This window comes from Bufo bufo, chromosome 9, assembly GCF_905171765.1.
Source record: "Bufo bufo chromosome 9, aBufBuf1.1, whole genome shotgun sequence".
In the NCBI taxonomy this organism is placed as follows: domain Eukaryota; kingdom Metazoa; phylum Chordata; class Amphibia; order Anura; family Bufonidae; genus Bufo; species Bufo bufo.
The window spans coordinates 58,290,899-58,306,885 of record NC_053397.1 but is presented as its reverse complement, the minus strand read 5'-3'; the positions used below and the strand labels follow the sequence as shown (position 1 = coordinate 58,306,885).

At 45.9% G+C, this 15,987-nt stretch overlaps 1 protein-coding gene across 1 annotated transcript in view; it reads left to right on the top strand.

Moving 5' to 3' along the window:
- Positions 1 to 15,987, top strand: part of PKN2 (protein kinase N2) — a 129,736-nt gene that overhangs the window by 8,049 nt on the left and 105,700 nt on the right. The window contains exon 2 of the mRNA XM_040407056.1: positions 5,670 to 5,753. Within this exon, the coding sequence (XP_040262990.1) occupies positions 5,670 to 5,753 (84 nt within the window). The remainder of the gene's footprint in view (positions 1 to 5,669; positions 5,754 to 15,987) is intronic.

Here is a 15,987-nt window from a genome sequence, read left to right as displayed (position 1 = left end):
TGTGGGACCCACTGGGTCCCGGAAGACCCCCTTATTATGTCCAGATATTACTTGTGACATAGTCTATAAGGCTGAAAAAAGACATCTGTCCATCCAGTTCGGCCAGTTATCCTGCAAGTTGATCCAGAGGAAGGCAAAAAAAATCCCTGGGAGGTAGAAGCCAATTTTCCCCACTTTGGAGTCGGGAAGGAATTTTTTTATTCCCCTAATCAGGCAATCAGAATAACTCCCTGGATCAACGACCCCTCTCTAGTAGCTATAGCCTGTAATATTATTACACTCCAGAAATACATCCAGGCCCCTCTTGAATTCCTTTATTGTACTCACCATCACCACCTCCTCAGGCAGAGAGTTCCATAGTCTCACTGCTCTTACCGTAAAGAATCCTCTTCTATGTTTGTGTACAAACCTTCTTTCCTCCAGACGCAGAGGATGTCCCCTCGTCACAGTCACAGTCCTGGGGATAAATAGATGATGGGAGAGATCTCTGTACTGACCCCTGATATATTTATACATAGTTATTAGATCTCCCCTCAGTCGTCTTTTTTTTTCCTAAAGTGAATAACCCTAATTTTGATAATCTTTCAGGGAACTGTAGTTGCCCCATTCCAGTTATTACTTTAGTTGCCCTCCTCTGGACCTTCTCCAGCTCTGCTATGTCTGCCTTGTTCACAGGAGCCCAGAACTGTACACAGTCCTCCATGTGTGGTCTGACTAGCGATTTGTAAAGTTGTAGGACTATGTTCTTATCACATGAATGTTTGTTTGTTTTTTATGTCAGTGGGGTAAAACTGCGGCCTTAGGTTCCATGGGATTAAATAGTCGTTCCTATTAGGATGATCTTCATTGCCAATGAAAAGCATCACTGCCAACTCTCTTGGACGCCATGCGCTAGACAGCAGTGTGGTAAATGGAGGACATGATAGCGCACGATGATTGAAGATCGGTGATGATGATTTTCTCTTACCTCTTCTCGGTGCCAGCTGCCCAGTTATCATTACAGTCCATTAGAAAGTGAAGACTAAGGCCTCTTTCACACGGGCGTTGCGGGAACATGTGTGATTTTTCCGCGCAAGTGCAAAACATTGTAATGCGTTTTGCACGCGCGTGAGAAATCTGCATGTTTGGTACCCAAACTTCTTCACAGAAGTTCGGGCTTGGGATCGGTGTTCTGTACATTGTATTATTTTCCCTTATAGCATGGTTATAAGGGAAAATAATAGCATTCTGAATACAGAATGTATAGTACAATAGGGCTGGAGGGGTTAAAAAATAATAATTTAACTCTCCTTAATCCACTTGATCGCGCAGCTCGGCTTCTCTTCTGTCTTCTTCTTTGCTGTGTGCAGGAAAAGGACCTGTGATCGTTCACATGATCTTTTACCATGGTGATGGATCATGTGATGACCGGAGTGACGTCATCACAGGTCCTTTTCCTGCACACAGCAAAGGAGACAGAAGAGATGCCGGCTGTGCGATCAAGTGGATTAAGGTGAGTTAAATTATTATTATTATATATATATTTTTTTTAACCCCTCCAGCCCTATTGTACTATACATTCTGTATTCAGAATGCTATTATTTTCCCTTATAGCCATGTTATAAGGGAAAATAATAATGATCGGGTCTCCATCCTGATCGTCTCCTAGCAACCGTGCGTGAAAATCGCACCGCATCCGCACTTGCTTGCGATTTTCACACAACCCCATTCACTTCTATGGGGCCTGCGTTGCGTGAAAAACGCAGAATATAGAGCATGCTGTGATTTTCACGCAACGCACAAGTGATGCGTGAAAATCACCGCTCGTGTCCACAGCCCCATAGAAATGAATGGGTCAGGATTCAGTGCGGGTGCAATGTGTTCAACTCGCGCATCGCATCCGTGCGGAAAACTCGCTCGTGTGAAAGGGGCCTAAGAATTGTGACTGAGCCCTAAGAATGATGGCGCTTCCTTCCAGCTTCTGGTCATCCAGCCTTGAAGTGTGACTGCAGTGTAGACTTTCTTCTGTCTTCCAGGATATTTACATTCTTAGTAGACAGCGCTTCCTGTTTATTGTGGATGTGCTTTATGATTTCCTTACTGTTTGCCTGTCCGTCTTGCTTAGTTCCTTTAGATGCCCGTAGTATTATCTTATTGCATTTCACGTATCTTCCATTTGATTATCTTCTATTAAATGCGTCGTTCCGTCTCGCACTACATTATGTCACCAATGTCTGATCGGTGGGCGTCTGTCCGGCATTGCAAAATGCAGTGGCTCTGCTTCGCTTATTTATTTATTTTTTCCGGCTGACCACATGAATATAATGCAAGACCATATGACAAAGGTGAGCTGAACGGATGGTAGAGACTGCCTAGCGATCAGCCAGGATCTCAGTGGTCAGACCTGAAAATCGCTAAAAAGGCTAATTTCACATGGGCGTGCTCGATCTGAGAAACGCGTTTCGTGTGGCTGTACTTCCCGGATTGAACGCTGCTCCTCTGACCCCCATCTCACACCATCATCATGACTTGTGATGCTGTGAGTTCCTGCCTCACCATGGGTGTACTGTGCTGACCTAATGCCGTGAGCGTAGCTCAGTAGAGCCGTGGTCAGGCGTAAACCCGCAGCGTCCTAAATCATTTGGATGCTGTGAGTTTGGGTTAAATGAGCCTTGTTCAGTCCGGGAAATCCTGCATGTAATGGCAATTCTGGAATGTGTAGTCTTATCTCTGTATTGTGCGGTTCTTATATTATTCCTGCTAGAAGTTTGCAGTGGAGGTCCAGATGGGTGTTAACAGTTGGGGGGGGGGGGGTCCCTGCACAACCTGCGCACTGGTTAGATAGTGTCAGACTGTGCAGTGAAAAGCCCCAGACGGTTGGCAATTCATTTATAAACTTCTAGTTGGGATAATGGAGGATCTGTTATAAAAATAGATGCTCTAAAATGATTACATGCAAGTGGTTACTAAAACGGGACACGTCAGACGAGGTGACAGCTTGCGTCTTGAACTGTTCTATAAATGATACTTGGCTGCGCAGGGGGATACATTGTATCGCGTGCATTTCCTTGTCTCCATCCTCTTGAGGTGACAGATGACTCCACAGCTGACTGCACAACATATGTCACCTTGTCATCTGCTCATCCTCACACCAGGCTGAAAACCTATAGATTCCCAGTTCTTTACCTCCTGAGAAGAGGCCAAGCCGGGACGTGTATAAAGATGGTCTCGGCACAGCATTATTCTGTATTGTGTCATGCGGACATCTGCCTGCGTGGCAGGGACGTAGAGTGATGTCCTTTTAAAAGGAACCTGTCATCCACTTTAAGCTGCCCTTACTAATGGCAGTATAAAGTAGACACAGGTGAGTTGATTTCAGCAGTCTGTCATTAAAAAGTAAGTGGTTGCCGAGAACAGACATCACAATCATTGCAGACTGAGCCTGGAAAAGAGTCGTGGCCACCTGAAGAGTCCTGGTTATGAATTCCTGCTCTCCTGCTCTCCCGCTGATGACTGACAGTCTTCTACAGAGTTTTCTCTCTTTCTCTCTAGGACAGAACTGCCAATCATCAGCAGATGGGCGGGAGAGCAGGAGATTATGTATAACTATGACTCTTCCCAGGTAGACTGGACTCTTTTCAAGGCCCGGGCTGCAACAATTATAATGCTGATTCTCAGCAACCACTTACGGTACTTTTAGCTCATCAGTGACACACGGCTGAAATCAGCATTTCTCTCACTATTTTATGCTGCCCTCAGTGAGATCAGCATAAAGTTGATGACAGGTTCCTTTAAAGGGAAGAACTACAAGGCATTTGGCGGGACAGTAGTTTAAAAATCACTTGTTACATTTCAGCTTTTCCTCCACCAATTTTAAAGCATGACGAAATCTTAGAGAATTCCTCTTCTGTTAGTCATTGCAGCCAATGACTGTTCTGTGCAGATGACTTGGAGGAAAGTACGAGTATGAGCTGATCACAGCCTTTTGGCAGATGGCGCTCGCATGTGCGGCAGTTGTACATTTTCCCAAATTTATCAGGCTCTACAAGTACACCGGGCCTCCCAAAGGAGTCTTGTGGACGTCCAGCTCCATGAGAATGGTCCGCTTCCACGTCTACAGCGCGACGCATGGACTGGCGATTGGCTTTCTGTATGGAGGCAGTGGCCGTGCCGAATCATTCTGCATTAGACGCAGAAAACTATTACAAAAAGTTATATCTCCTGGAGGATGCGCCTAATTTATGACGAGGCCCACACGTTGGGGGGACGTTTATCAATAATGGCGTAATTTGCGCCAAAAAATATATTTTATATTTAAATATAAACTTGATTATCCGCCAATAGCACAAAAATTTGACTTTTAAAAAAAAAAATTTACTTACTGAAATGCGCCATTTCAGCCAACCCCTGCCAGACTGCACGTGCGACTTTTGAAGCATATTGTCTCAGACTCCGGAGATTTTTGTTGATGTCAATTTACTGACAGAACCCTGCAGTTTGGCTCATTTACATTAGATACAAGTAAACGCGTCCTGTTTTAATACTTACCGACCACTTGTTCCCACGACGAGTTGGTTTTTCTTTTCATAAATGCGACTTTTTGTCAAAAAGTCGCATCTTTCTGCCATACATGCATTTTATTTTATTTTTTACACAAAACACCACCACATAAGCTGGCTTCATTGTCTGCAACAATTTCAGCTATTTCTGCCCATAAGAGGATGATAAATGAAGCGTAATATGCGCCAATTTCATAGCCCCGCCCGCTTTGTCATTTATAACTATTTTCTGGTGCGATGCATTCTTTATGGTGAAATTTCTGGAGAGGACAGTTGATTTAGTTGGTGCAAATCAAAACACCTTTTTCTCGTATTGTACGCCATAATTCTGGCGCAACTTACTTAGGCTACTTTCACACTTGCGGCAGAGAGATCCGGCAAGCAGTTCCGTGGCCGAACTGCCTGCCGGATCTGGCAAAACGTATGCTAACTGATGGCATTTGTAAGACTGATCAGGATCCTGATCAGTCTGAAAAATGCTTTGCAATACCGGATCCATCTTTCCGGTGTCATAAGGAAAAAAACGGATCCACATTTATTTTCACATTTTTATTTTATTTTTTTCTCTGGTCTGCACATTCCGGTATTTTGAATGCCGGATCCGGCACTAACACATTCCTATGGTAAAAAATTCCGGATCCGGCATTCAGTGAAGTGTTCAGTTTTTTTGGGCCGGAGATAAAACCGTAGCATGCTGCAGTCAAAAAGACTGAACTTTAGACATCCTGATGCATCCTGAACGGATTACTCTCCATTCAGAATGCATTAGGATAAAACTGATCAGTTCTTTTCTGGTATTGAGCCCCCAGGACGGAACTCGGTGCCGGAAAAGAAAAACGCTAGTGTGAATGTCCCTCATTGTCATAAATGAAGCGGGGTGGAAGAATGACAGCATGAGCGAGGTGGGTACTTGTTTATGGACACTACTAGGGGTAATATTTGTGAAGAGGCAGTGCTGGGGGGCCAGGCTATATTTGAAGAGACCACTGCTGGGGGCTTTATATGTATAGAGGCCCCTACTGAGGGGGGCATGTACATAGGGCACTACTACTGGGGAGTAAATGGAGGTGATTACCAAGTAGGGGCATAAACTGAGGCATTAACACTAAATAGGTGTATTCAATTTTGCAGAAAGAAGTTGTCAACAGACGTGATCTGTGCAAGACTGAGGAAAGAAAGGAAAGAGACCGACTCCAGTCAGAGGAGACGTCACCTGTAAGTCACTGGGATTATGGCCTTTTTAAAGTGTTATTATTGGCAATATTGTATTTTGTTGTGTGTGACTGACCTCTGCTACATCACCCGTCCTGACATGTGTCCCTACCCCCCCCCCAGTCCGCAGGAAAAATATATCTTGCGTGAAACCGGTCCCTGGTGCAGAAAAGGTTGGGGACCACTGCTTTAGGGGACACTTTTGGCCTCCTTTTTAGATAAGATTTTCCCGGTGTGCATGTCAAACACAGTGTGCGTTAGCCTTAGTAAGCAATGAAGGTTTGGACAGCAAGCAGAGATCTTGAAAACCATGAAGAATTGGCAGAGACATGTCCAGTAGAACATTCAGTGTTTTTTTTTTTCATACAATGATTAGAATTGCTAAATCTTGTTAATGACTTGTCTTTGCTAGAACTGGAGCCACTCCTTTTTAACGAAGGAGAATTGTCATTGACCCGTTTGGGTCTGGTAAGGAAGCTTTCTATAACTACATCCTCATCGGAGTATTACGTTCTCTGGGAGGCTTTGGCTGATGTTTCATTTGGTCTCGGCAGAGCGCGCGTTTGGCTCGCCTTCGAGGCTCTGCATATGGAAGCTTGTTCTCCTGCACATTGTAGCCTGGCTCGTCTCCAGAGGGTACTGTTCACACCACGGCTTCTCCACTCATAAGATGGGTTTATAGGTTCTGCGAGGCTTCCAGTAGAAATGACAGACCCTCTACACGGAGCCTATTCAGGCGGGGGATGTGATTCTGAGCGGTTAGCGCACATATGAGGACGACAGGAGCTGTGATAGGTTTTGATCGCCTCTGCGTATAAATGTTATTTTATTTTTATATTTTATTTCTTTATATAAGGCGCTCCTGATAATGGTATGAAGACTGATCTAGTAGCCATCACTACCGACCATGAAGAATGTGTTGTTTTTCACGGTTTTATTGCGAGAGCTGTGACAGTTTTCGAGCTGTAGTTTTCAATGGTACGACTTTTGGGAACAATTAAGATATTGATTTCATTTTACTCTTAATTATTATTTTATTTACTAACATGAAGGGGTCATTTATCAAAGGGCTTGCGACTATTTTTACGACTCAAATAGTCGCGAGTCCCCTTTTTGACCAGCCGTGTGATTTTTGAAGGAGTTGTGCAGGCCGTTGATATTAATGACCTATCCTCTGGATAGGTCATCAATATCTGATTGGCGGGGGTCTGAAACCCACGCAATCAGCTGTTTGAAGAGGAGGCAGTGCGCCATGCGTGCACAGCTTCCTGTTCTGCCCGTCGTCTTGGACGTTTCGGCTGTACAGTACAGTAAAATCCCGGAAAACCCCTTTAAGTCGCATGGTCCATGTTGAAAAGGTTTCGCCAGTTGGGCGGGGGGGCTGTGCCAATTTACTAACCTGCACTCCTTGAAACAGGCATACATGTTGGCGAAAAACGACACCAGCCCCTGCCTCAGATTAGCCTAATTTATGATGAGGCGCACGTCCAATCCTCCGGCAGCTTGGTGTGAAAACGGCGGTCCCTGTAAATTTTCCCCCAAAGCCTTTTATAAGGCAAGACCTCCATGTTTTCATAATCCTTTATATAATTTGTTTTACGCTAGCCTAATACAGTACACGGTGCTACTTGTATCGCACCTGTCATTACACACTGACAGCCTATTAGTTCCTGCCTCTGCAAGGGCCTAATAGGCTTCCACAGATGGTAGACCAGGAGGCAATTCCAGCCACCAGCACCCCATGTTCGCATTGAGCGAAGGTCCCTTATTGCCCGCCTTGATAAGGAATGTGGGTGGTCACCAAGAGGTTAATTATTTAGACAGTCGGTTTACTTTTGCGCTAATTCCAGTTTACATGTGTTAGCCCTTTCTGACTGCTGGTAGCTAAAACTCTGGTTCTATTATTGCATGCCCGGTCTATGCATGCTGCCCCAGCTGTGGTGCCAGACAGTAGGGAGTAGATGAGAGGGCACCTGCCGGGAGACGGGTGCCCCGTAACAAAGGCAAGATCTTGAAAATGCTTCTTCTGGGTCATCCCCATGGACTTCAGTTTTTCGTTCTTCTACTCCTGTCACGGAGCAGAATAATGGAAGTCGGTGCTGGTTACTCCTGAGAAGTTGTGGGATTTATATCGCATGAGTCTGCCTGCGAGGGGTCGCGTGACCCCACAGAATCGGGAAGTGCAGCAGAACAGCTGCCGTATTGTGGAATTGAAACCTGGAGCCTGGCAAGTTATACTGCAGATTGTGCTGCAGATTTCACCCTTTCCAGTGCAAAGAATGAAACTGCGTCTAATCTGCAGCAAAATCTGCTCTAGCCTAAGGCTAAATTCACACCACCGTATGTGTTTTGCGGTGCGCAGATTGCGGTTCGCCAAAAAAAGGCTTTTTATTTTTTTGCGGATCCATTGTAACAATGCCTATCCTTGTCCGCAAAACAGACTAGAATAGGACATATTTTATATTTTTTGCAGGGCTACGGAACGGACATATGGATGCGGATAGCGCACTGTGTGCTGTCCGCATTTTTTGCGGGCCCACTAAAATGAATGGGTCTGCATCCTATCCGCAAAAAGAACGGACACGGAAACTAAATACGTTTGTGTGAATGTAGCCTAATGCAAGCTCTGGAAACAAGGATTACTCTGAATCGCATGCGTCTTTGCGCTCGGAGCAGGGTGCTGCTACATATACTGTGTGCTGTCTGACATTCGGCAGGATGATGTGCGACATGTATATGAATGATCAGATCTCTTCGAGCTCCAGTTTCCATGCAGCTTTTTCTGCACCACACAGGAGGGGGAATAGAGCCAGAACCCAGACATACGTGAAGGAGTCCTAAGCCCCCGTTTAGTATTTTGGAGGACCGTATAGTGGGGGTTATTATTCCACCAGATGATCTGTTGTAGAGCATGGCACAAATCATCACAGCTGTGAACTTCTGATGGTTCTTCCTGACCAGGAGAAAATTGATGTAAAATAGGCCTTAGGCACATCCGACGTAAAGTTGGTTATTTTGTGTCGCACTTTGTATAAGTGGATCCCCCTTAGCGTTATTAAGGATCGTAACGGGTTTGGGAAGATGTCTCTCTCGATCCTTTACTGCGCTGTGATGGCGGTTTAAAAGGGGTTTTCTCTGGATAGGTCATCAGCATCTGACTGTTTGGTGGGGGCCCCGGGTGTCAGACCCCCATCAGCTGTTTGAGAAGGTGCCGGCGCTTGCAGTAGCACTGCAGCCTTTCCTAGGTCATGTGACTTCAGATTCATCGGTCACATGGCCTAGGCGCACTTCAGCGCATTGAAGAGAAGGGGGTTTGAGCTGCGATACTAAGCACAGCCGCTATACAATGTACGGCACGGTGCTTGGTGAGCTGAGAGAAGGGCCGTGGCACTACCGTGAGCGCCGTGCTGTCTCGTGCAGCTGATCGGCGGAGGTTCCGGATCTCAGCCCCCCCACCAATCAAATACTTGGAAAACCCCTTTTAAGGGCTGTGTAGGTTCCCTTTAGTTTTCTGTTAAGCTGCTGTTTCTGGATTCACTCATGGTGTCTCAGATTTCTGTAGCGCTCCTGCTATGAAATGACTCAGATGTTGACCTCTCGTATAAGCGTTTGACTGTCGTGGACGTAGCCCTCGCTAATGTGTTGCGGAGATGGTTTTACTCCCTTTAACAGCCGGTGACTTTCACTCCTCCTCTCTGCAGAAGAGGAGCATATGGGTCGGTGTAGGTAGGAGTTAATGGACTGCCAGGGAGGAAGCATGAAACTTGCAGACAAGTCAAGAATTTACTTGGTTACTGGCCTTGCAATTCCCATCTGGCTTTTAGGAATCGGACTGGTGAAATTGCAGCTCTAATTGCTTCAAAGGAAGGAGTCAGCCCTGTCAATATCTGGCTCTTAGCCGCTCACGGGAAGCGAGCGTGTCCTCCGTTCTTCAGTGCACTTCTCCGGGCTGATGCTCCAGGGTCTTGACTGTGCTGCTCTGGTTATTCCCAGGTCTTTCTTCAAGGGCGACTCTAAGTGGAAGGAGCCGCAGAGTTAATAGCTGTAAGATGCCTGAAAATAATTGCACAGAAACCAATAATTCATAGAGAGCGTTGTGTTAAAATCTTTAAAGGGGTTTTCTACTGGCTGATTGGTGGAGGTCCAAGTCACAGCACCCCTGCTAATCTGATATGGATCACCTATCCCGGGGATCGGCAACCTCCGGCAATCCAGCTGTGGTGAAACTACGACTCCCAGTATACACACTTGTCTGGCTGTTCTCCATTCATAGAAGTGAAGGGAACCTTCTGGGAGTTGCGGTTTCACCACAGCAGGCGTTCCGGAGGTTGCTCGCCCAAGACCTACCCAAAGGATATTATTGCCTTAGGCCTCACTCACATCTCTATTAGGAGATCCCCATTGACTGCGATGAGGTCCAGCGGTGACCCGACCAATTTCCGGAATAAATGCCGGGTTTCGGGCTCGACAAAAATCGTTGCATGCAGCAGTTTTTTTTTGTCCATCAGACAGCCGTTTCCCTTGTCTATAGGTTGTGTCTGTAGGTCACTGACTAGATGTTGTCCACAAGACTTCTAGGGGACAATGCTTCAGTAATAAGACAGAAAATGTTCTCATGGATTCCATGAGAGATGATCCCCTTCCAGAGGCCCAGTTTGGACCCATAGCAGTCTATGGGGAAGACGCGTCCACGCTGTTATATTTTTTTTATGCTTTCCGTGCAGGACCTATTTCTGAGGCTTCCTCTCTTATGTCTGCCACTATCTTGTTCCCATGTGTGGTATGTTTCGGAGTGATAACGGCTGGTGGTGGCGGCTCTGCTGCTTTATCAGCTCAGGCTTCTGCACTTTACATTTTGACTCATGTATTTGACTATTTTATGACCCAGTGACTGGATTTTTTTTATTTTTAAATACTTGCACAGCCGGTTCTTTTTAGAAAAAATACAGCCCCTTCTTTAGGCTCAATTTAGACGTCTGTAAAACGGATCCGGATCTGCAAAACACGGACAGCGGCAATATGCGGTCTGCATTTTGCTGGCACTAATAGAAAATCCCTATTCTTGTCTGCAATTGCGGACAAGAATAGGACATGTTCTATTTTTTTCGGGAACAGAATTGCGGACCTGGAAGTGCGGCTCCGCAATTCTGTATCCGTGCTGCCCCATAGAATCGAATAGGTCCGCATTTTGCGGAACGGAATTGCGGATGTGTGAATGGGGCCTAAAGCTACGTTCACAGTATCGTTCGGAATCTGGTAGCCTGATCTGGCTGAGGAGCAGGCTACTGGAGCTGCTCCGATCAGTCATTGCCTGGTATGACTGCATATTGCTGGATCCCCATTGACCATGATGGGATCCGGTAGTGACCCAGCTGCTTTTCCAGCACAAATGCCTTGTTTCGGCCGAGCAAAAACCACTGAGTGCAATGGACGACTGATCCGGCGTTTGTGCAGGATCGGAATGCCACAGATGTGACTCCGGCCTAAAATGGAGCTGGTGTTCACTGACGCTGATGAGAGGCCTAATAACCCATAACCGTGTTGTGACAGTGGTGCGGGCGCTTGACACCAAGCATACCATATTATGGCAGGATTACGTTTCGGGAAAGCCGTTGTACGTACTGCAGGCCTCTCGTTCTGTGGGATGGGAAAGGTTTGAAATGAAACTGAACCTAAATCTCTTGTGTCAGCATTATGTGCTCGTCTGTTGTAATGGAAGCTTGCAGGGAAGGTAATGTTTGGCCCAGCGCCCACCGAGGTCATATTTCTGCTCGCTCTGAGCCGTGCACAATGCACCTGCTACATAACGTAACCTGCGAGGTTACTTGGCTTTTGTCTCTCGTTCTGTAGGCGCTGCTCTGACTCGATGACAAAAAAGGCGTTCCTGCCTCCTGAGTTGTCACACAGGGGAGGGAGTGGGTCCTCGAAGGCTATATTCGCACGCCTATGGCAGATCTGACATGGGGTGTGTTTTTTTTTTTTTTTTTTTTTTTTTTTTTTTTTTGAAGAAGATGGGAGAAATCCTAGTCTGAGTTTCAAATTTGTGCCTCGCAAGCGGATCCACACGTGTGTTGGGGGCTGTTCACATCGTCTTTCTGCTGTCCGTTCAGTATATACCGTACATTTGAACGCAGTAAACCTTTATTGAAGGGTGTCCTGGATGTAACCCTAGATTGTAATTGCCCAGATGTAGTACAAGTGTAGCATATAACAGAACGTGCAAAAAAAAAAAATTATATATATATATATATATATATATATATATATATATATATATATATATATATATAATGTAAAGCATGTGTTAGGCTACTTTCACACTGGCGTTTTGAATTCCGCCTGTGAGATCCATTCAAGGCTCTCACAAATGGTTCAAAACGGATCAGTTCTGAAGGGATACAAGCATTTGCGTTACAGGTGCGGATCCGTCTGTGCAGATACAAGACGGATCCGCACCTAACGTAGGTGTGAAAGTAGCCTTACTCATATCTGTTTTTTCAACTATTAATGTCTGGGAAATGTGGGGGGGGAAATGTCAGTCACCAAATCCTATTACGTTATATTAAAAATGGATACTTGTTTTTGAAAAGTGTCAAAACAAATGCGGATATGCTCCAAAAAGGCGCAGGGCTTAACAGAAAGCAGGGTTAAGGCTACTTTCATATTAGCCTCGCTGGATTCCGGCAATCTGTATGCAAACTGATACCATTTGTAGACGGATGCGGATGTATTGCAATACCGGATCCGTCTCTCCGGTTGTCAACCGGAAAAACGCATCCGGTATTTATCTTAATTTTTTTTTAAAGGTCTGCGCAGACCGCAAAACCGGATCCGTTTTTCTGGAACACTTAGGGCCGGATCCGGCATTAATGCATTTCAATGTAAAATAATGCCAAATCCGGTATTCTGGCAAGTGTTCTGGAATTTTGGACTGAGAAAATACCGTACAGTGACTGAACTGAAGACATCCTGATTTGGATAAAACGATCAGTTTTTTTCCGGTATTGAGCCCCTAGGATGGAACTCGATACCGGAAAAGAAAAACGCCAGTGTGAAAGTACCCTTAGCAGTACAGTCTTCATTAGTTAACAAGAGCCACCTGTCGTCCATGTGGTTGTTGCAGCCACGCCATGTGGTCATAGCCCAAGCGAATACCTGCCTGGTCTTTGCCAGTCAGCAGTTATGCCAGCTGTCTTGGCACTGCTGAGCCAGGGTGATGTTCTGGGGTTCCCAACCCTGCGTTGTCCTGATTCCATGTGGAGGTGGGGTACACCTCCTGAACCCGCAGTGTCCACGTTGTATTGTATAGATAGCGCTGTAGTCGGCTGTCTCTGGCGCTGCCATAGAAATTAATGGAGTGGTGTGCTGTCCGCATCCGTTGCTCTGTTCCCTGGTCTGCAAAAAAAATATAACATGTCCTATTCTTGTCCGTGCTTTGCGGACAAGAATAGGCAGTTATATTAAAGGCTGTCCGTGCCGTTCCACAAATTGCGGAACACACACGGACGCCATCCGTGTTTTGTGTACCGCAAAACACACTGGTCGTGTGCTGGAGGCCAAAGGCAAAAAAAACTGACTGAAGGATGGCAACTATTTTTGATTATATTTAAAGGGGTTCACCACTTTCTGACTGCTTGTGACCAATGTGTGGGTAAGAGAACACTATGGCACTTACTGATATAGCCTTTGTTGGTATTCATCCCATTTGCTATATTTTATAAGCCATGTCCCCTTGTTGGGCTAATCTGTGTTGTCCACAAGATGGCCTCTGATGGAGGGTCATGTGACCAGACGCATCACTCAGCCTCCTCTATTCTAACATACTGAACCCGCACTAAACTCCCAACTGTGCACGTGCCAAAGAAAGGTGGGTTTGAATGGAGGAGTCTGAGTGTCTGGTCACATGACCCTCCATCAGCAGCCATTTTATGGACAAGACCTCTGTGTGTGGACAGCACAAAAGACTTGGTAAAGTGAGCATACCTTATGAAATCTAGAAGATGCCACAGAATGTCACCGTGGCTATATTAGTAAGTGCCGTATAGTCATCTCACAAACACATCGGTCAACAGTAACAAAAAGTGGGCAACCCCTTTAAAGGATTTTCATGGTACTGGGCACAGTGTAAAATTTTAACAAGTCACCTGTTCATACTCCATCTCTGCTGCTTCAGGTCCTGGCTGGACTTGAAGAGCGATGTCTAGAGATGAGCGAACTTCTGTTTTAAGTTCGGCGTCTAAAGTTCGGCTTCCGGTTAGCGGAGGATCCCGATATGGATTCCGAATTACGTTGTGGTCCGTGGTAGCGGAATCAATAATGGTCATTATTGATTCCGCTACCACGGACCACAACGGAATTCGGAATCCATATCGGGATCCTCCGCTAACCGGAAGCCGAACTTTAGACGCCGAACTTAAAACAGAAGTTCGCTCATCTCTAGCGATGTCCCGTCGGCATGCGCGTCGCCCCGGTGGTCACGTGCTGCTCTTGTTGCATCACGTTGAGGCCATTGATTGGTGAAGACAGGGGCCAGACGTTGGTCCGGGAGCAGTTACTTTCCACCATCGGACAACCCTTTTAATTCCTCAAAATATCCATTTAGTATACAGTTGCCGCCTTATTTTTTTTGTTACGATTTTTTTTTCTTGGACAAAATGTTGAGCGCCCTGCCCCCCTCTGTTGTGTGCATGATGTGCGTGTTCTTATTGTGGGGCCAGTCCACTAAATCCACCTGTAAAGCTGGACTGCATCGTGTTACTATACGGACTGGATAATCTCTCCGACTTGTGTATTCGGTTTCATCTCTCGCATTGCGGTGTACGTCGCTCCATAAAATCTCAGCTTCTGACTAACCTCAAAGAAAAGTAGTCGTTTTTGTTGTGGCTGAGCGGCGGGGGTGAAGCAGAGTTTATGTTGTGGTGTGTATAGTACTGTACTGGCGTGATGACTGCTACCTTTATATTGGTGACTAGCAGAAGGACCCGGCTTCGCACGGGGATATTTCATTTAATGTTTGTGTGTCGTTAAAAGATATCCACAGGGGTAAATCGGCGATTATGCTGCTTGACGGGCAAGTGCAGTCGCAGACATTGCGAGAAAGAAATATCCCATGCGTAGCAACCTTTAAGTACTTGGGTGTTCATGTATCCCCTAGAATTCGGGACTTTGAGCGCCTTAACTTTGACCCGCTGGTTATTAAATTTAGGAATAAAGTCAAGGCATGGTGTAAACTGTACCTGTCGGTGGCGGGAAGAGCGAATCTTATAAAAATGGTGTTGATACCCCAGCTACTCTATGTTTTACACAATTCCCCGGTCTGGCTGTCTAAGTCTAAATTTGTTCCTATCAATGCTACTTTCAGGGAGCTCATATGGTGCAAGCCGCAAGGGGCAACCGAGAATTAAACTTGAAACATTGCAATATCCTAAAACAGATGGGGGCCTTGCAGTGCCGAACCCCTGGGTGTACTTCCTGGCTGCACAATGCCAACACTTTAAAGGGTGGATGGAGCCGAGTGAGGTGACATGTCAGCTGTTTGCTCATTGCTTGTCGTCTAGTGACCTAATGTTGCTCCTGGAGACTAGGGGTGGCGGGAAAAGTGGTCCGATGGGAGATCTGGGATACTTGATGCAGTCCGCATGGAACAGGGTTAAGCAGCTAAGAGGTGTTGTTGGCAATACGGAATACACTCCACTGTGGGACAATCCCTTTGTCTGATTTTGGAGCATGGAAAAGGAAGGGTATCCTGATATTAGGCCACCTTCTGGAAGACAAAAATTTCATGTCCTTCGCTAGGCTGCAAGAAGTATATGAGTTACCTAGGACCCACTTCTATAAGTACCTTCAGGTGAGACATGCATACAACTCCACATTTAGGGGTCCGACTGTGGTGGCAGGGAGGGATATCGCATTGCACCAGATTCTGTCCAAAGGGGCGAAAAGAGGTATGATCTCCTGTATATACAAGCTGCTGCTCGATAAGTTTTTACTATTACATCCGCTGGCGGCTAGGGGTAAGTGGGAAAAAGATGTAGGCGAACTAACAGATGACCAATGGTCTGACATACTGGAGGCGATACCTCTCTCTTCCTTGAGTGAAGGACGTAAACTCTCGCAGTTGTTTTATAGTCCACAGGGGTCTACAAGACACTTTTTTTTTTGTTCCGCATAGGTTTTAGACCTACGGCTGAATGTCCAAGGTGCTCTGTAGAATCTGCGGACTTGATGCACATGATGT